The 21,851-nt window shown below is 43.1% G+C and overlaps 1 protein-coding gene and 1 non-coding gene across 2 annotated transcripts in view; both read right to left on the reverse strand.

Moving 5' to 3' along the window:
• The window catches only part of LOC124722723 (GTPase-activating Rap/Ran-GAP domain-like protein 3), a 346,637-nt gene that overhangs the window by 167,132 nt on the left and 157,654 nt on the right, over window positions 1-21,851 (reverse strand). Inside the window, exons 9-10 of the mRNA XM_047247864.1 lie at window positions 20,096-20,194; window positions 5,930-6,033 (exon numbers count right to left, since the gene is read on the reverse strand). Of these exons, the coding sequence (XP_047103820.1) occupies window positions 5,930-6,033; window positions 20,096-20,194 (203 nt within the window). The remainder of the gene's footprint in view (window positions 1-5,929; window positions 6,034-20,095; window positions 20,195-21,851) is intronic.
• Trnas-gga lies at window positions 7,615-7,698 on the reverse strand. Its single transcript is given in 2 exon segments — window positions 7,615-7,649; window positions 7,659-7,698. It is a non-coding gene; the product is annotated as a tRNA-Ser (tRNA).

The following is a 21,851-nucleotide window of genomic DNA, read 5'->3' on the forward strand; positions in this document are numbered from 1 at the left end:
AAACTTTGAAAGGAGTATACTGGGGCATATTTGTATGTGGCACCCGAATATGATTTTATAAACGATGTTTGGTTTTGACAGGCTTTATATCGCAGACCCAGAGATATTGCTAGTGTTGGAGTAAAAGAGCTCTCGGCGCACAGTTGTCTGAGGGAAAGACGATCGCTTAGGCAGTTTTTGTGGTGTGCTGTGTGAAGCCACCAAGTGTTAGATTAACTTATGTATGTCAATATTTTGAACTTAGAAGCAGAAGTCTTCATGTAAGCAAGGTAAAGATGTTAAATAATTATGGTTTCTGTTTTTGCCAGCGCATTAGTATAGATGAATTGGCTGATAATTTGTAATTGTTGAATAACCCCAGAATGTACGTAAACCGTTTTTATAAAAACGCAAGTTAGATATTTCGCTTTGTAATGTTTCTAAGATTTGTTAACAGAGCTTTGTTTAATTTGATGATTTGCATTTATGTTGGACTAATGAAGTTAGATAATACTTGCTGTTTATATCTCATTGTTTGTGAATAAATTGTGAGTAATGTAACTTCAACTGTCAGATGTTTTTTGAAAAGCCAAACTTAACTTGCAATATAATTTTGCTAAACAAAGAAATCCGATAAATTTTGGGTATACGATAAATCGCACAAACCCAAGGGCTGTCAATTCGACTAAATATCTAGAGTTACAATTACGAGCGACTTAAATTGGAAAGACCTCATAGATAATATTGTGGGGATGGCGAAACAAAGACTGCGCTTTGTTGGCAGAACACTTAGAAGATGCTTCAAACCCACTAAAGAGGCAGCCTACATTGCACTTGGACTGGATGTTGTGTGATGTCCTTAGGTTAGTTAGGTTTAAGTAGTTCTAAGTTCTAGGGGACTGATGACCATAGATGTTAAGTCCCATAATGCTCAGAGCCATTTGAACCAATACATCGGGAGGACGACGGTTCAAGCCCGTCTCCGGCCATCCTGATTTAGGTTTTCCGTGATTTCCCTAAATCGTTTCAGGCAAATGCCGGGATGGTTCCTTTGAAAGGGCACGGCCGATTTCCTTCCCAATCCTTCCCTAACCCGAGCTTGCGCTCCGTCTCTAATGACCTCGTTGTCGACGGGACGTTAAACGCTAACCACCACCACCACCACCAATACATTGCACTTGTCCGTCCTCTGCTGGAATATTGCTGCACGGTGTGGGATTCTTACCAGGTAGGATTGACGGAGGACATCGAAAAAGTGCAAAGAAGGCCAGCTTGTTTCGTGTTATCGCGCAATAGGGCTGAGAGTGTCACTGATATAATACGCGAGTTGGGGTGGCAGTCACTGAAACAGAGGCGGTTTTCTTTGCGGCGAGATCTATTTACGAAAGTTCAATCACCAAATTTCTCTTCCGAATGCGAAACTATTTTGTTGACACCCACCTACGTAGGGAGAAATGATCATCATAATAAAATAAGAGAAATCAGAGCTCGGACGGAAAGATTTAGGTGTTCCTTTTTCTCACGTGCCACTCGAGAGTGGAATGGTAGAGACGTAGTATGAAAATGGTTCGATGAACCGTCTGCCAGGCACTTAAGTGTGAATTGCAGAGTAACCATGTAGATGTAGATGTAGAAAAAATCCCAATATTAGTAATTCACCATAATGAGTACCGCCTCCCTGTCCAGGTCATATATATTTTAAAGATGTTGGATTTTCTTAAATGTTCTCATTTAGCAGCCAAATGAATTTCATGTGCATTTCAAGTATTATGGCCAGCACTGCGCACTGCTGAGCCTGTAGCTAGTATATTTATATTTTTTTATGAGAGACCAGAATATATCGCGTTACTCCGTTGCTGATCTAGAGGTAAGACAGTTTAATTTATTTGTTATGTGCACAGGGACCAAAGTTATTAGTTTTCAACAGGGCCTTAGCATTCAGTGCTTAAGGGGCTGAATGTATTTTGCAGTGACTGTATTTCTTTATTGGTATTGGGAGTTGCATTACCCAAACAATTCGTGTAAAGTTTTGCTAACAATAACACAGAGTAAGCACACCACTTGCACTTAGAACAAGCAACACGATAATTCGAGTTTAATACCCATTTCATAATTTAGACATTCATTCTACGTAATCGTGAAGTTTTCCAAATAAAAAGAACGTTACACTTGAACGTTACGACTTTCAACATAAAATTATACCTCTTAATGAGTATATTAAACAGCATTTTAAATTTTTAAATTCGGTAAGTAACTATGTGAGATATTGAAAATTGAATTTTCGTTGCCGCTACCATGAAATTGGTACCTGGTTCCGGGATAGCGTTTTAGGGATGTGAAAAGCGCTATATGTTGAGTGATCGCTGTGAAGAAAACGGGGATGTCAAATACTCGTGTGGGACAGTGTTGCGAGCACCTGACAGAGTCTGAAAGGGGCGTCGTAACTCTGCATTTGGCCGGTTGTTCGAATGCTGCAATATTCAGGTCTGAGGGCATTCGGATGTGATAATGGCCCGATGTTGGACAGCGCGGGAACATCAAGTAGGCACACCAATCACCAAGGTTCCGACTGACCACGTCCGACCACCAGAAGAGAGGATCACCATGTTTGCACCGAGAACATCGTAATCCCGTTCAAATCTGCGCCTGCCATCCGAGAACATGGACTCCCCGCAATATTCTGTGTCATCCCGCGTCACTGGTCGGAGGTTAGGAGCAGCCGGACTAGGGAACTACCGTTCTATGCGTAGGCTGCCGTTAGTACCACAACACCAGCGTCTACTTTTGGAGTGGTGCCGTGGCCGGGAAGCATGGAGAGTCGGTTCATAACATCGCACGATGCTCTGCGACCAATCGCGGCTGTGCACGACCCCGGCGAGTACGGCGGCGACCGTCTTCCAATGTTTTAGAGCGTCAATGCGGTGTTAGTCCTGGCGTCGTTATGTGGTATTTTGTCGGGTACGGGACAGGGCTGGTAGTGGCTGAGGGAACTCTGCCTGCACAACGGTATGTTACGGGCATCCTGGGTCCTTATGTGTTACCTCTCTTGCCACGTTATCGTGGTGTGGTTTCTCAACAAGACAATCATCGTCCACATCTGGCACGTGTCTCTATGAACTGTCTGTGTGTTGAGATTGTATTGTATTGTATGTTAACCGGGGCCTAGAAACGACGGGAGGCTCCGCCCCAGCCGCAGCCGCAGTGGTCCACAACCCCACGACGACTACCGCAGTCCACTTCAACCCTCCGCCACCCCACACCGAACCACTCTTTCAGGGTTATTGTGTGGTTCGGCCCCCTCAGCACGAGGAGAACCCATACATGTCATAAAATGGATGTAGACTATGTGATCAAAAGTATCCGGACACCCTCAAAAACATATGTTTTTCGTATTTGGTGCATTGTCCTGCCACCTGCTGCCAGGTACTCCATATCAGCGATCTCAGTAGTCATTAGACATCGTGAGAGAGCAGAATGGGGCGCTCCTCGGCTCTCACGGACTTCGAACGTGTCAGGTGATTGGGTGCCACTTGTGTCATACGTCTGTACGCGAGATTTCCTCACTCCTAAACATCCCTAGATCAACTGTTTCCGATGTGACAATGAAGTAAAAACATGAAGGGGCACGTAGCGCAACAAAAGCGTACAGGCCGACCTCGTCTGTTGACTGACAAGAGATCGCAGATTGTTGAAGAGAGTCGTTATGTGTAATAGACAGACAAGACATCTATCCAGACCATTAAACAGGAATTCGAAACTGCATCAGGATCCACTGCATTTACTATGACAGTTAGGCGGGAGGTGAGAAAACTTGGATTTCACGGTCGAGCGGCTGCTCATAAGCCACACATCACGTCGGTATATGCAAAACGACGCCTCCCTTAGTGTAAGGAGAGTAAACATTGGACGACTGAACAGTGTATAAACGTTGTGTGGCGTGACGAATCACGGTGCACAAGGTGGCGATCCGATGCCGCGGTGTGGGTACGGCGAATGCTCGGTGAACGTCATCTGCCAGCGTGTATAGTGCCAATAGTAAAATTCGGAGGCGGTTGTTATGGTGTGGTCGTGTTTTCCATGAAGGGAGCTTGCATCCTTGTTTTGCGTGGCACTATCACAGCACAGGCCTACATTGAGGTTTTAAGCACATTCTTGCTTCCCACTGTTGAAGAGCAGTTAGGGGATGGCAATTGCATCTTTCAGTACAATGGAGCACCTGTTCATAATGCACGACCTGCATCGGAGTGGTTACACGACAATAACATCCCTGTAATTGGCTGGCGTGCACAAAGTCCTGAGTTGAATCCTATAGAACACCTTTATGATGGTTTGGAACGCAGACTGCGTGCTAGGCCTCACCGAACGACATTGATACATCTCCTCAGTGCAGCACTCAGTGAAGAATGGGTTGCCATTCTCCAAGAATCCTTCCAGCACCTGATTGAATGTTTGCCTGCGAGAATGGAAGCTGTTATGAAGGCTAAGGGTGGGCCAACACCATAATGAATTCCAGCATCACCGATGGAGGGCGCCACGGACTTTTAAGTCGTTTTCAGCCAGGTGTCCAGATACTTTTGGTCATATAGTGTACTTATATATGTATTTGACTATGTTCCACATCTTCTCCTGAACCACTTGTCGAAACTTGTCACACATGTTACTTACGGTCTGGAAATCACAGCTGTGGGGTTAAGGTCGACCTACCTATCAAAGGGGTGCAACTGACGGTGTAAAAGTGCAAATCCCTGCACTTTAGCAATGCAGAAATTGAGAATGAGAGCATTTTGAGACATACAACAAATTTTACACAACATTTCAAATCTTTATGGAACGTTTTCTTAATTATGACCCCAACTAAGTGATGAAAGGAAAAACATTTATTGCTTACTGCTTTTTCGCTGTTCATGCAGTAGAAATGCTGCATGACGCATGACGTTTTAATTTATTATTTCCTTACTACAACCTCTGTTCACGACAGAATTTGTAGACAGCAGCTACATATACCTCTGGATGTACCTGCAAAATTGTATTATTGCACAGCACATAGTTTGGAGATATGGCGTCATAAACATTGAGCTGTGTGAATATGAAACTGCACGGCGAAATTCGTTAGAGATACAGGTGAAATGTATGTACAAATATATGTGAAATACATTAAATTTATGTGAAATATATTTGACATGTGCGCACGTGGGAAAAGCCACGGGTAATCAGCTTATCGTAAACCCTGCAACGATTTCAACCAAATTTGGTACACATATTAGTTACAATTTGGAAATAAATACTGGGGTGAGCGTGATAACGTGCAGAGAGAAGGGGTTGGAGGAGATGGACGGACAACGAGAGGAATGAGGAGATTGGCACAGCAGGAGATAGATATAGCGAGGGGAGGGGGACATGAGCAGAGACAGGGGAGAGGAAGAGATGGACAGAGAAATGAAAGAGGAGAAGATGGAGTGAGACAGGGGGAGGAAGAGAGAGGCAGAGAGACGAGGGACGAAGAGATGAAGAGACAGAGGGCGAAAATGAAATGGACAGAGAAAGGTGAGAGGAGGAGAGATTGAGAGAGTGCGGGGGAGGGGGAGGGGGAGGAGATGGACGAAGAAAAGGGGGAAGAGAGGATGGACAGAGAGAGGAGGAGCAGATTGACAGAGGTGGAGGAGGAGTTGAACAGAGAAAGGGGCAGGAGGAGATAGACAGAGAGTGGGGGTGGAGAAGGTGAACAGAGAGACGGGGTGGAGGAGATTGACAGAGTGGGGATGAAGAAGGAGACGGATGGAGAGAGGGGGAAAGAGGAGATGGACTAATAGAAGATTAGAGTAAATACATACTTGGGCAACACAAGGTACTTAGCTAGTAGTGTGTAATTTTACATTATACAGTTATGAATTCAATGTACAGACTACAAATATTCATGGGACACCGAATAAAAGAAAAGCAGCGTACGTACCTGTTGTCTGTTTTCCTTAGAGTATGGCAACATTGTTGAAATGTGGAACATTATTTCGTGACCTTCATACATTGTGTAGATTGAGTACTTGCCAGTCATGTCTCCTGTAAAAGTAGAAAAGCAGAGTAAATCATGAAGCCACAACGGAAATTTTGGTTATAGTTACTGGGATGAAGAGAGATGAGGGAGGGGAGAGAAAGAGAGAGAGAGAGAGAGAGAGAGAGAGAGAGAGAGAGAGCGCTTGTCACCTCGACGGGTGGAACAGTTCGGCGTGTAACGTGACAATATGGTTGACAGCTGTTCTCTATGTAGCCAACATGACATGGGGGCGGGGGGTCACGTGGACAAGACGCGCGATTTCAGCGAGTTCCATCTCGACTAGATATTGGGTGCCCGACACGTGGCACATCTCCGATGTCAAGTCAATTATCTTCCACCTGTCAAGCGTGAACCGTGGTGGCCTTCTATACAAGGGACACAGCCACCATCCGGATCGTTTCCTATGGGGAATCATGTGTTAATGTCAGGGCTTGCAGCGGAATATCGCTGATTGTAACAGAGGATGCACTAGCTACAATTCAGCATATCACTCGACAGCCCAGTATTAGATAACAACTACTGAGCAGCCAGCCCATTCAGAAGTACCTACTTAAGTATAAGAAATCACTAGCCCACACACGTATTTTTGCTCATTGAACTTCTCGGAACACTGACAACATGCGCCCTGGAACACCTTTATTGATTATTCTAATTATGGGAAAAGGTCGTCTAGAATAATGAGTTGTTCTAAATGTTGGTTCACGCCATAGGCGGTAAAGGAGTATGTCAAAACGCACATACAGCAGTGGAAATCAGTATAAAGGCACGGACATTTGCAGGAAAATTAACAGTGTGTATTGGAATAGTTGTGTACAGTGTACATGCAACCGCATGAGATTCAGTATACCGACAAATGCAGTCAAATGGTATCGCATTTGATGTCAGTAGCACAGTATATAACAAGACATCAACGATTTAGGTGGTAGAGGGTGCAACTCGGTTAAAGGCAGTCGGCTCTTGCGGTGTTAATGTGTGCTACATGCCTTAACTGCACATAGGAAACGGGCACTATTAGTGCCAGTGCGTGCTCAGTACATAAACCACGGTAGTGGCAATGCAGCGCGTGAAAAGAGTGTTCAAGTAATAAAAAAGTAAAAATCAGTGTGTACAAAGACATGGGTCTCTCTAATCGTCAAAACGCCAAGAAGTTGTTTCGTTTAAGTACAGTGACTGATAATTTCGTTTGATTGGGAGCACAATGTGGACAGAACGTAAAATATTCGCAAAGTGGAAAATTATCTGAAGCATCGCAACGGTTACTTTTGCACAAAGAAAGGGCCACAGACCGTCAGTCTTCTCAACCTGTGGCTAACTTATAGTTACCAGTAACTGCGAAACGTCTAAGACAAATAGTGTCAAATGACAAACCTCTTGAATTCAAGAAATGACTGCAGAAACCTGCTCTATCACCCATACATAAACAGGATAGACTGGAGTTTCCTGGAAAGCATACATCATGGACTTCAGAATGGGATAAATGGTTCAAATGGCTCTGAGCACTATGGTACTTAACTTCTGAGGTCATCAGTCCCCTAGAACTTAGAACTACTTAAACCTAACTAACCTAAGGGCATCACAGACATCCATGCCGGAGGCAGGATTCGAACCTGCGACCGTAGTGGTCGTGCGGTTCCAGACTGTAGCGCCTAGAACCACTCGGCCACCCCGGCCGGCCTCAGAATGGGATAAAGTGATCTTCAGTGATGAGAAGAACTTTAATTTAGATGGGTCAAATGGATTTCAATGTTATTGGCATTATCCGAGTATAGAGCAGCAGGTAAGAATGAGCAGAAATTTCGGTGGTGGAAGTGTTATGATATGGTTAACCTTCTGCGCTAAAGGTAAATTACGCATTCCTTGGCTGAACACTAAAAAGAACTCTAACATGTACCCTGAGTTCCTAGAGACAGAACTGGTCAAAATTTATGATAACCTAGAGGACGAAAGTCTAAAGTTTCAACAAGATAATGCATCTGTGCATGTTTCTACTACAATTAAAAAGTGATTTGGACATAAAGATGTCAATGACTGGACTGCACTTAGCCCGGATTTGAACTCAGTGGGCCGGCCGGTGTGGCCGTGCGGTTCTAGGTGCTTCAGTCTGGAACCATGTGACCGCTACAGTCGCAGGTTCGAATCCTGCCTCAGGCATTGATGTGTGTGATGTCCTTAGGTTAGTTAGGTTTAAGTAGTTCTAAGTTCAAGGGGACTGATGACCTCAGATGTTAAGTCCCATAGTGCTCAGAGCCATTTGAACCATTTTGAACTCAGTGGAATATCTTTGTGAAATATTTGCGAGGCGTGTTTGTTGAAACCGAGGGCAATTTGAGGTCGTATTTGAGCTGAAAAGAGCAATACGAGAAGAGTGAGCCACAATTTCACCACAAGCACCACAAACCTTAACAAAATCAATGCCACAGAGAATTTTTGAGGTAGTGGGAAAGAACGGAGGATGAACAAAGTACTAACAATGCAATAACAAAACAGGACAGTCTGTGCCTTTAAACAAATTTCCAGCAAGGAAATGCAAATGCATCATTTTGTTACTCATTTTGTGAAGGAAACAACGTAATTCCGCGATGACTGTTTTGTCTTATATGGATCTACTACTTTCATAATAAATTCGTTGCAAGTATGCTTTAGAAATTTTACTTTTACTTTCGTAGGCACCCTGCCTTTATACTGATTTCCATTACTGCAAATGACATTCGCCAACAGGACGCTGCTCGAGCAGGTACTGGAGATATTTTCATGTGAGGGATGTTTACATGTGATGGTATGGCGGTCCCTTAATATGTTTGACATCTTCTCTCACCAGCGAACGGTATTTGCGGTGTCACCGCCAGACACCACACTTGCTAGGTGGTAGCCTTTAAATCGGCCGCGGTCCGTTAGTATACGTCGGACCCGCGTGTCCCCAGAAGCCCCTTTTGTTGATGGTGGATGCATCGGATTTCGAGATCGGTGCTGTGCTTGCGCACAAAGATTGATCGCACGATCGCCCTATTGCCTTTGCGTCCAAATTGCTCTCGTCTGCACAAAGAAATTATTCACAGATCGAGAAAGAAGCATTGGCTCTCGTCTTTGGTGTTACAGAGTTTCATGATATCTTGTATGGTCGTCACTTTACCATCATCACAGACCACAAACCTTTGACATCGCTTTTTCATCCGACCAAGCCTGTACCTCCATGTACAGCGCAGAAATTCATTCGTTGGTCTCTTTTCCTCTCGCAGTACCGCTACGATATCTGGTATCGGTCCACTGCTAAGCACTGAAACGCCGATGCGTTGTCCCGTTTACTGTTGCTGAGGATAGAGCATTCGATTCCTCCGAACTTGCTTGCATGTTCACTGATTCGTAAACCGATGACGTGGTCGAATCGTTTCCGATTGATTTTCGTCGGGTAGCTACAGCCACAGCTGCCGACCCTGTCCTTGCTACCGTTCTGCGTTTTGTTGCTACGCAATGGCCCTTGTCAAAGTCACGGATCGGGTATCCGTTGGTTCCCAATTTTTTGCTCACAAGGAGAGACTTTTTGTACGACGTGGTGTTTTGCCGTTGCGTTCTGATAATGATCAGTCCAGGGTCGTGGTCCCACGTTCGTTACAGTCCTCTGTCTTACAGCTTCTCCACCAAGGACATTGGGGTGTAGTGAGAACGAAACAATTTGCTCGTCAGCACTGTACTTGGTTCGGAATCGATGCCGCGATTACGAATATGTGCTCTTCTTGCATGGTGTGTGCTGAACAACAATCAGCACCACTGCGGAAATTCTTTGCATGGCCAAAAGCCACTTCCCCTTGGCAACGCTTACACACCGATTTTGCTGGTCCATTCTGGAATGCTCGATGGTTGGTTGTGGTAGATTCATTCAGTAATTTTCCTTTTGTTGTCCGGATGTCTTCCACGACGTCATCTGCGACCATCCAAGCGTTATCCGCGATCTTTTGCATTGAAGGTCTTCCACAGACTATTGTTTCCGACAATGGCCCACAATTCGTGTCCGCAGAATTTCAGTCATTCGGCAAAGCCAATGGTATTCAACATCTGACGTCCGCGCCGTTTTCGCCACAGTCAAACGGTGCCGCTGAACGATTGGTCAGGACTTTTAAGTCACAAATGTTGAAGTTGAAAGTCTCATTCTCGGGAGGACGCGTTGTTGATCTTTTTGTCCTCGTATCGCTCTCAGCCCCGAGATGGTCGCTCGCCGGCTGAGTTGCTCCACGGTCGCCCTCATCGAACCTTGATGTCTTTGCTACATCCGCCACATCAGGTTCCTGTGCATCGGCAGACACCTGCTTTTGCCCCAGGCGACGTTGTCTACTATCGTCACTATCGAGGTTCACGGCGTTGGCTCGCAGGGCGCATTCTTCGCTGCCTCGGCCGCGCTATGTATCTGGTTTTGGGGGGCCTCTGGTGAGGTGCGTCGGCATCTCAATCAGCTGCGCCTCTTTCGTCGCACGGGATCTGCCGCTCCCCGTCTGCTTTCAGCGACGGTGCCGTCCGGTCAGCGCCCTGGGGACCCATCTACTGGCTCGCCTCAGCGCCAAGTGTTACCGACGCTGCCTTCCATTTTGCCCCATGGCGACGCGCCGCCGCCACCGCCGCCGCCGCCGCCTGTTCTCCCGCCGGCGACGCCCGCAATGGACGCGTCGCTGCAACCGCCGGGCGCCTCCGTGGGTCACGCGCCGCCGATCGCTTTCCGTGACCAGTTGTCCTCTGCCATGGAACTCTTGCCCGCTCCGGACCATATGTCGTCTTCGCCCGTCGGGTGGCCCGGCCCGATGGAGGTCGACCCTTCGGCCCCACCTGTCTCTCTACGGGCGCATACACCGCATGTTGGCGTGCACCCTGGAGGAGGTTTTCAGGCGTTTCCTAGCTCCCCTCGGTCCGAATGGCAGGGTGCGGGTGGCACAGCCTCGCCTGTTGTTAGGCTCCCCACCTCGTCGCATACGTCAACATGGGGTCTTCCCCACGGCGGGCGGAAGCCTTATGCCACAACCGTCCGCCGATTTGCGTGGGAGGAATGTGGCGTCACCGCCAGACACCACACTTGCTAGCTGGTAGCCTTTAAATCGGCCGCGGTCCGTTAGTATACAACGGACCCGCGTGTCGCCACTATCAGTGATTGCAGACCGAGCGTCGCAACACGGCAGGTCTAGAGAGACTTCCTAGCACTCACCCCAGTTGTACAGCCGACTTTGCTAGCGATGGTTTACTGACAAAATACGCTCATTTGCCGAGACGATAGTTAGCATAGCCTTCAGCTACGACATTTGCTACGACCTAGCAAGGCGCCATTACCCGTTACTATCGATGCTGTAAAACATGTACCGTCAAGAGTGATGTTCACCATTTATGGATTAAAGTTAAGTATTCCAGCAGCTACGTACGTTTTTTTCTGAAGTCTAAATTCCTTGTCCTGTTCCAGACATCACGCCAGCCTGCGTGTGCTTAAATGCATGCCTTTCGGCTTCCTCTATTTATACGGGTTAGCTCTCCTGCCAGCCCACAACAGTATTCGAACAAAGTGCTCATTCATGTGTGTCCTCCTTTCATGCATGACAATCTGCACGATATCAGTATCTTCAAAAAGAAATTGCACAAACTATTTCTCTCGAACTTTATCAGAGTGTTTTCAGTTTTACTACACGAAAATAGGGTTTCTTGTGTAGCTTCCAAGGCCACATGGCCTTAGTCATGTTGAACTCATTTGGGGTACGATTGAGCGAGATGTGTACACCTTCGTTAAATGTACGACTATTTTCCATAAGAAGTTTGTGGTCGTTGAGCGGTCATGCATGGGTCCCCAACGATTATGGTGTGTCGTGGTGACCACACTGCCAACATCATCTGAGAGAAATGGTACTAAGTGGATCTTCTTTCTTCTTTTTCATGGGCTTTACCCTTATCGGCATGTTAATTATTAGATTTGGCAAGGTTACAGGTGGAGGGTGGCCGGGTGCACTCCTTATCGCGATGCCTAAGGCCGGTTCGCACTAGGGCTGCCGCGCGTCAAAACGCGCGGTAGTGGTGTGGTTTCCATGGAAACGCCGTCAGCGGCGCGGCACAGCAGTGTTTGCGTCGCTGTTTCCACATGTTGAACCGCTGTCGCTGCCGCTGCCGCGTGCCGCGCTCCAGGTCCGCGCCGCCAATCACAGAACTCGCTGAGCCTGACGTCAGGTACGAAACCCCCGGGCCACACGAACTTTCGCCGAACCTCTGGCGCGGACGGGGCGGCAGCTATGAAATACTTATCATCCGATTTCAAGGAAACTATTCGGTAGAAAAATGTGATTCTTGTGCATGTTACAGCCTGATATCTTCTCTCGATAAAGGACCGAATTCCTTTTCGTTATTCGTCGTGGTTACTTGCTGTATCGCATTTACGTAAACCATTACACGAAATTTTAATGAGTGTGCAGAGGTAAAAACGAATTGCGTGGACTTTCATTTTAGGTAATACATTATTGCGTATGAAATTTAGTCAACATATCGAAATTGTTTTTAAAGCTGAGTGCAGACCGATAGCTATCACCGTTCACGAGATATGTCGGCGGATGGGCTGTGCGGTGACCGCGCGCGGGTCGCTATCGATGCGACCGATACTTCGTCCTGCTCGTCGTAAACCATGTGGTTGTTTCAACCGCAAATTTCGTAAACGGTTAAAAAAATCGAAACGTGTTTTTTTTGCAAACGAGAACTTGTAAAAAGTCATGTATTTCGGCTCATGATAAATATCCTAAATCTATTTATCTACCGAGATACGAAAGTAACTACAGTTAAAAAGAATTGATAGATGAATTTTTTTAAATGGCGTTTAATGACATGTGGAATGAGAAGTTTAACCGAAACTAATTTGCTGGTATTTCATAAGATGTAATTTGCTAAGTATCTAAAGCAACTGTTTATTTCTTTTGGTAAGTAACAAACGTTTTTGTCTTGATCCAGTGTACTTTATTTGTTTAAGACGCGTTTCGCCTTTTACTTTAAGGCATCTTCGGTGGAATCTAGAATGATTCAGTTTTGTTTTGATATGTGATACTTGCAGACTATAAAACAGTTCACATCTTTTTTTACGTGAATAACTGGTTACTTACAGTTAATCGAGTTTTTGGCGGACATCTGCGTTTCCCCTCACCTGGTCACATGCTGGAGGTTGAACTAAAACTTAGCTTATGGAACATAAGCACATTTTCATGTTCGCTCTTTTTTCTTCTGTCAATAGCTGTAGACATTTTACCGAAAACTCTTATTTACAGTCCAAACTACAGTGTGTTCATCTCATGTTCCTTCCTGTTTGATTTGTTGATGTGCATGTTGTTAACCTAAAGAATTATATGCTGAAATCTTGTGTCCCTGTGTTTTATCGATGACACCTCCAGAGCTTCAAAGAATGTTTTAATTAAGACTGTCAAAACCTTTCTCTAAACATGCAAATGGTATAAATACAGTTTTGCAGTTCTTCAGCCTGTCTACTTAGCTAAGTGGTAGGATAAGTATTGCCTTGCATGTTCAGACATTTCACAGGAATCTAACATTGTGCTTATGATAGTTTGTATAGCCCCTCTCCCTCTCCTCTCTACATATTCTTTCCACTTTATAGCCTTCTCTTATTCACTTAGTTCTGGCTTGCCAAATGAGTTCTTGACAGTTGCTTCTCCTTTGAGCAAAGTTTTCTTTCTTCTTTCTCATTTTCATTCTCCTATGTTTTCGAAGTGCAAAATCGCTTTGCGATTTTGGTCTTTCTGTCAACGTCATATTTAGACATTTCTATTTCCCATGGCCTACTTTATTTGTTGCATTTTTATATTTTTCCCTTTTGTCAATTAAATTTAATATATCATGTTTTATCTAACGATTTTTACTGTACCTTTTTCCGGTTCACTTACTGTGCTGCATTCACCACTTCTTCTCTCAAAGATATCCATTCGTATTCTAGCGGATTCCTTCCTCTGTTTCAGTCAGTCGTTGCATTACGGTAACTTTAAGATTATCGAAAAACTGTGGCTCTTGACTTATTCAAGTTCCATCTCTTTAATTTGCTACCGTTTACTGCCTCTTTAGTTGTAAACTGCAGCTCGTAACCAATAAATTATTGTCGGTTTGCGTCTGCATCGGGAAATGTCTTACAATTTAAAATCTGGTTTCGAAAACTCTGTTCCAAATATATATTATTCTTTCATGATTCTTAAGGAATTTTAAGTTTTTGTCTCGCTTAACTATCTGAATAATCTCTTTTATCGTACATTGTTTCAATGTGTTAGGAGACAGTGAACAATCACGAACGGTAGTCATGAAATTTGTTTATGGTGAAATGAGAAAACATGAATAATGGAATATGTGAAAGAGAACATTGTACAGAAAATGAAAAATTGGTATGTCTTCACCAAACTTCGTCTTTCCTTCATGTAGGTGTAAGATATAGTTAATCAAATGCGCCGGGCGTTTCAGTGGGTCCCGCCCCGTACCTCAGTGGCTGTCCGTCATTGGCTACCGCTAGCGTCTGCCGCTGCCGGATAGGAACGCCAATTCCGCGAGCCGCTGCGTCAAAGCGGAAAACGCTTGCCCCTGCCGTTGCCGCACGCCGCCCTGCTGCGCTGTAGTGGGAACCGGCCTTTAGGGGCTGTGGCGCTTCCCCGAATTCGGAGAGAGGCGTGCAAACACGCGCGGCTATCCGGCTGGTTCACGGTATTAGGTAGGCATCTCTATTTAAATTGCTCGTGGATTTATAAATACTTTGATAAGTATGTTAGTTTTCCTCTGCCACATTATACGTCACTGAAAGCAGTATAACCGTATTGAATTCAGAGAAAAATATTGACGATGTTGTAACATATCAGGTTAAGAGCTCTCAAGTCGGCATGTATGTTATGACATACGTGATTGAATATATTCCGAACACGCACCTCAGTTGTTTACGACTTGTGAATACAATAATTATCTTATTTTATCTATTTTGGTTAGAGAACACCGCAGCTGTGGCAGTTACACTGCAGGAAATACTGCAACCAGCCCCAAGTTTTTTTTTTTTTTAATGTTTTCATTGTACCATCACGAGTTTCAGGCCTGCGTCCATCGTCAGATGCTAGCATTGACTTCATTGCAAGTTTTACATTTGTGTTCGAAAATACAATAAAGTTTTTGTGGTCATACTTTAATAAATGGTTTTACATATACGTCCTAAAATATAACAAAGTTTTTTTGTCTGCGTAATTTTATACTCATATAAGCTCTATACATTACGCTTACTTCATGAAAAGCTCTCCTTTACGGATTACGAGACAGAGTTTTGATTTTCTTATACGATCCATGCTCATCATTGAACAGAACTGAATACAAGATGGCGGATACATTTGTTTACATCGGCTGCTGATTTGATGTGACAAAGAACGTGTTATGTGTACAGATATGACACGCTAACTATTTAGGTTTGAAGATGCTAGTAACGGCCAATGACGAATTTTCTCTCTGTCAGTTAATTGTTATTTTTATATAAAAAAAGGTTCAAATGGCTCTGAACACTATGGGACTTAACTTCTACGGTCATCAGTCCCCTACAACTTAGAACTACTTAAACCTAACTAACCTAAGGACATCACACACATCCATGCCAGAGGCAGGATTCGAACCTGTGACCGTAGCGGTCACGCGATTCCAGACTGTAGCGCCTAGAACCGCACGTTATTTTTATCATTTCAGCTTATGAGAACTGCATGAAATTTTGGAGGTACCTTCTTTTTTAGTTCCAGTTGATCACTAAGACTGCAGTCAGGCTTATTGTGAAATGTGGTTGTTTATTTCTAATTCCTCTAACGAGTTCATTTGTACTCCTGTTTTGTAAAATGTAATACCTCTGAGTTTTCTTTGATGCTTATATCTTCGTGTTGAGCTAAGTGAGTAGTGAAAGTTGACTTATTTAGGTCTGGTATTTATAAACTAAATTGCTCTGTGTGCCCCAAATTTTACACTGGGCAAGCTGGCAGGAGTTTCAACGTACAGTACCGTGAACACATGGATGATCTCAGGCTAAAAACCTTAGTGAGTCAACATTCGCTGCTCACTTAGCCCAGTACGGAAACACCTCGAATATTTCATGCAGTTCCCATAAGTTGAAATGATAGTGATAACAATTAACTGGCAGAAAGAAAATTTGCCATTGGCCATTACCAGAATCTTCAAATCTAAATAGTTAAATGTATAACTGCATAAAATTACGTGTTTGATGCCATATCGGTAAACATCGGTATACGTATCACTTTCTTCGGCAGATCAAATCAGCGGCCGATGTAAACAAGTGTGTCCGCCATCTTGTGTTTAGTTCTGTTCAATGGTCAGCATGGATAGTAAAAGAAAATCAAATCTCTGTCTTGTAATATGTAAAGGAGGGCTTTTCGTGAAGTAAGCACAATGTATACAGCATATGTAAGTGTAAAATTACGTAATCATGAAAACTTTGTTATACGGCGTGTTCAAAAAGTCTCTCCGCCGTACCGAATGATTGCTAGCCGCGCGTGCCGTATGATTGTTCGCCTGCCTGGGTTACTTCCCTTCAAGTGGACTCTCCCAATGTTCCACTGTTTCGTTTATCTCAGCCAGCGTCAGTAGTATCGCTGGTGTGTGTCGTTTCGTGTTGACGTGAACATTTAAGTTTAGTTCCTTTGTTCGTTTGTTTCGTTTTTGTCACTGTTAAAACGCTTACCATTGAAGAACGTGAGTTTTTAGTCGAAGAAGTGTTCAAAGTTGGCGGTAAATACACGCTTTCAGTTCGTCAAACATCTAATTCAGTTTGCCCGGAGAGAGCACTCCCGCATCGCGATACTGTGCGACATTTGATTAACAAATTTCGAAGTACGGGTCCAGTGACAGATGCACCGAGAAGTGGTCGTCCTAGCGTTTTGTCTGAGGATAAACTACTCCATATTTCCGATAAAATGTCCACGAGTCCGAACAAGTCAGTAAGAAAACTCGGCCAGGAAATCGATGTTAGTGTCGGAACGGCCCACACAGCTGTAAGGAAAAAATTAGAACTTTTCCCATACAAAGTGACAGTCGTGCAAGAACTGAAAAATACTGATCGTGGCAAGAGACTGCATTATTATCAATGGTCCAAAAATTTCGTTCAACAAAATGGAAGGGATATTCTTAATGAAACATTTATTACTGATGAGGCGTGGTTTCATTTATCCGGATACACGAATTCGCAAAATTCTCGTATCTGGAGTACTGCAAATCCATTGTGTATTCACGAGGAACCACTTCATTCTGTGAAAATAGGAGTTGGATTGCAATTTCTAGACGTCGGATTGTTGGTCCCATATTTTTCAACGAAACAATAAACGCACAACGATACTGCAGTGATTTTCTGTACCCATTCATAGGAGAACTTGTGTTAAGTGAAATACTGAACGGTTATTTTCAACGAGATGGTGCAACCGCGCATACAGCTCGCGTTTCAATGTCACGGCTTGCTGATGTTTTTGATGATCGCATAATTTCATAGGGACTTTGGCCTCCACGATCTCCTGACGTAACACCACCTGACTTTTTCTTCTGGGCTGCAGCGAAAGCAACTATCTATAAAAACCATCCAAAATCCATCGATGAATTGAAAACTACAATATACACTTTCACTGCTTCTGTTACAGAAGAAATGTTACGGCTTGTGTTTGGAAACATGATTAGACGAATTGAATTGTGTATTCAACAACAGGGGGACACTTTCAACATTTAATGTGAAAATTTATAAGTAAAAATGAATATTCAGTGAGTTAATAACTTGTATTTCACTGAGTTTCGTTTCGGTATATTCACTGCGGCATACGGCACGCGCGGCTAACAATCATACGGCACTGCGGAGAGACTTCGAACACCCCGTATTTTAGGACGCAAATGTAAAACTTGCATAGAATTCAACGCTATCATCTGACGATGGTCTCAGGCCCCAAACTAGTAATGGTACAATAAAATCATTTTACAAAATTTAAAAATCTTGTGCCTCGTTGCAGTATTTACCACGGTGCAATAATTATCTTTCAGCTTTCAAAAATCTTAATTTAAAATTAATTTTATTACTTTATTGAGCTGAACAGCAAATTGGTATTAATTTCTTCATGTCTGTTATATTCAGCAGCGTTATAAAGTTGGCAATGTTTAAACTTTGAGCGTGTTTTCCTTCAGCGCAATTGTGATATTTGCAACAGAATGCTTGCCGCGGCTAGATGTATGTGGAAATGCGCAGCTCTTTCGTATAAAAGCAACATGTAACGTCTATAGGATTTCAGAAACTGTTTTATGTAACAGGATATCAACAGTGCCGATAGGTAGCCGGCACGGTAGCTCAGCGTGTTCGGTCAGAGGGCTAGCTGCCCTCTGTAATAAAAAGCTGAGTTAAAGGATCAACAACGAACTGAAATGGGTGTCTTTCGACGTCCGCCCAGAGCAGATACAACGACCGAAAACGAACAAAATGAGATAAAAAAAATAAAATAGGGTGAAGTGACCGTACACGTAACTCTCTCGTCCATCGACGTCGTAAAATCTAAAATATGAATTGTCATAATGGCGATTGTGTGCTGTAAGGCTCTCTAAGTGAAACGTTCGGAAGAACTTGTTTAATAATGTAGAATGCTTACTGAAAAGATATCAGTGTTAAATGCAGACAGTGTTGCAATTGAAACGCTATCATTTGTTGTTTGACTGATACGGGCGTTGTGGGTGATACGACAATGAACTGTGACTTAAAACTGCAATAATCACCAGTAATTTTATCAAATGGCAGAGTAGCAAACTTAGAGTAACTCTTCCATGCAAATTTTCATGTAGTATTAAGTTTGTAAGTCAGAGATAACGAACGGACACAGAATTTATTGACAGGAAGGGTGGTTTCGTCACAGTATAGAGTTATTTATAGAAAGGTCGATAATCAATTTCCGTGACAGCGTTTATCTTTACTTTTGGGTTTTGTATTGTCACTGTTGGGATCCATAATATTTTACTACTTACGTTTGGCATTTTTGCACACACATGTATGTTCATAAGGAAATATGTATATTCGCTCGTGTGAAAATTAGCAATCTCGTGTTTGATTTAATTTCACGACTGAACTTTTATGTACAGGTTCTCAAGAAGTTTTGCAGTGGCTATACGTAACAGGAAGTTCTTTGTCGACGTTCGCTTGCTTCTTTTCTCGTTCAGCATCGGCCCCATCGGTATACTTCAATTCGAGCAGCTGCACGTCCATCATGTTTTGTGAATATAGTTGTATAACTAAATCCACTTCATCACACAGTGGTAGATCTTTCACTAGAAAATATATTCAGGCCGCTAAAGGACTGCTATTTCTCTCAGTTTCTACTAATTATGGTTTGTTTGGATCCCGATGATTATCTAGCTATGTCTGGTGTAGAGTGTGTATAAACTCATTGGTATAATATACAACGGTTATTAGACTCAGCCTAATCTCATTGGTACGTGATAATTTCTGTTTTATCTAGAACACATTCTAAATACAGAATTAGAAAGTTATACAATTCCTTTACTCTGATGACCAAACTCCTACTAATGTCTACGAGAATTACTGCGGATTTTTCTGAAGTCTATTCTCTAGTTGTTTGCTTGATTTATTGGGTCACTTTTCAGAGCCAGTAGTGTTGTCCTCTTAGATGAACAAGTGCAGCAGTCAAGTGAAAGATCTAAGCTGCCTTACCGGCATAAATGCAGCTTGAAAGTAATTATAGATTGTACCATTTGAACCAGTGACAACTAAAAAAAAATGGTTCAAATGGCTCTGAGCACTATGGGAATTAACATCTGAGGTCATCAGTCCCCTAGAACTTAGAACTACTTAAACCTAACCAACCTAAGGACATCACATACATCCAGGCAGAATACATACAAGCAGGACTCGAACCTGCGACCGTAGCAGTCGCGCGGTTCCGGACTGAAGTGCATAGAACTGCTCGGCCACCGCAGCCGGCGACAACCAAACGTTTATTACTAATTTTCTTGAAAATCACAGCTGTTTGAATTATTCTACAAAGTAATGTTAATTTTAAAACACACCTTTAACATCCAGGCCACCACGATATTTGTCCCATCCACGGAGGCGAACCTGGTCTCCGAGAAGATGTATGAATCTGTTGAAATCGTCACTTCCAAATTCTGGAACAGAAGAGAGTCATGAATAAATGAATAAATACATGTTCCCTGCGGGGACTTCGCTTGTATGAAAGGCAGTAAGCAACATAAAATATGTATAATTTTAGACAATTCTTATTGTGCCAAACACAAAATTCCCTTTTACATTATTCCAAAGTCTTAATTCTCTAGTGAACATTAAACAGATTTAATTACCAATATTTCTCCACAATGTTAGGTACTTGCGTCATGAAACTTATTTCTTGATTTAGAGCCCAGCCCCACTTTTAGGCAGTAGTGAACAATTATATCTTAAATTGGACCGTGGAGGAAAGAATAGGCTAATTGAGACTTGGAGAATACGTAGACTTTATACTTGTTTCTAACAAGATTTCCAGCTGAAGCATTTTAAAGTTAATCACAAGGTAGCGGTTAAAGCTACTCCCATTCTCTTATGAAGCATTTTCAATCAACTTCCGTCGATCTGACAAACTAATTAATTGCATTGAGCAAAAGTGAGATTCAGAATTTGGCTACATGAGGCGGCTGCTTTGGACCTACAACATTGACCGTAAACTAGGAAGGTAGCACGTACACTGAAGCACTTGTTTGTATAAATTAATGCAAATAAGGTAAAAAATGTCACACTGCACGAACTGTACATGTGGTAGATTATATTCGTTTTTAAGGAAATTTCGATTTAACGTGAATTGGTTTCATTGTGTTGACGAATTACGTTTAGATAATTTCATGAAAAGTGAAGTGGCCAACTAGCTTACGACTGAGCCAAACCAAGGAAACAATATCTTACAGTAAATGTTTTCGTCTTATTTGAGGGAAAAAGCGGGAAACAAAATATACAACTACACTAATATTTAAGATTCGAAACGGAGAAATTGAAATCTGAAAAGTTAAAGGAATGTGTTTATAAAATTAATGCAATTTTCGATCTGTATTTCGCAGAACACATATAATACTCACGAAGATCATCAGACTTTTCCTTATTTTCTCAAAAAGTCGTTTACATCTTCACAGACCATCCTCATGTGAACACAGTCACATCTTCACATAACCAAAGTATACAATTCATGTAAGTGGCAGTTTAAATGAAGACGAGACACACGGAAAAATAAGTAAACTGTTTATCATTTTAAAAGCAATTACCGGAACTGTTAATAAATTTATCCCACTGTGAGACAAGACGATCACGGAACGATTTTGCGGTTGACTACGGAAGCACGATCCTACCCAAGTGAGCACCTCTTCGTCCGAAGCAAAACGACGGGTACCAGTGTCTTTCTCGACGGATCCAAAAATATGGAAATCATATGGAGAGAGATCGGGACTGTATGGAGGATGTATAACGGCTTCCAGGCGAAACATCTGCAGCGTATTAAAAACAGCGCTGACAGAATTTGGACAAGCATTATCCCGCAACAGAATTATTTCAGCGACGAAGCGCCAATCAACTCAGAGGTGTCGAAAAAACTGCCTGTTACTCCGGTGCCTAGCAGTCAATGACTGGCTGTCTCTCTACAAGTACATTTTTAAAGTGCTCGACGAAGGTGCATGGGTGTTGTCGAACTGGTGTGCCTTAGAGTGACCTTAGAAAAAAAAATGGTTCAAATGGCTCTGAGCACTATGGGACTTAACATCTATGGTCATCAGTCCAGAACTACTT

The sequence above is a fragment of the Schistocerca piceifrons genome, chromosome X, assembly GCF_021461385.2.
Source record: "Schistocerca piceifrons isolate TAMUIC-IGC-003096 chromosome X, iqSchPice1.1, whole genome shotgun sequence".
Taxonomy (NCBI): Eukaryota; Metazoa; Arthropoda; class Insecta; order Orthoptera; family Acrididae; genus Schistocerca; species Schistocerca piceifrons.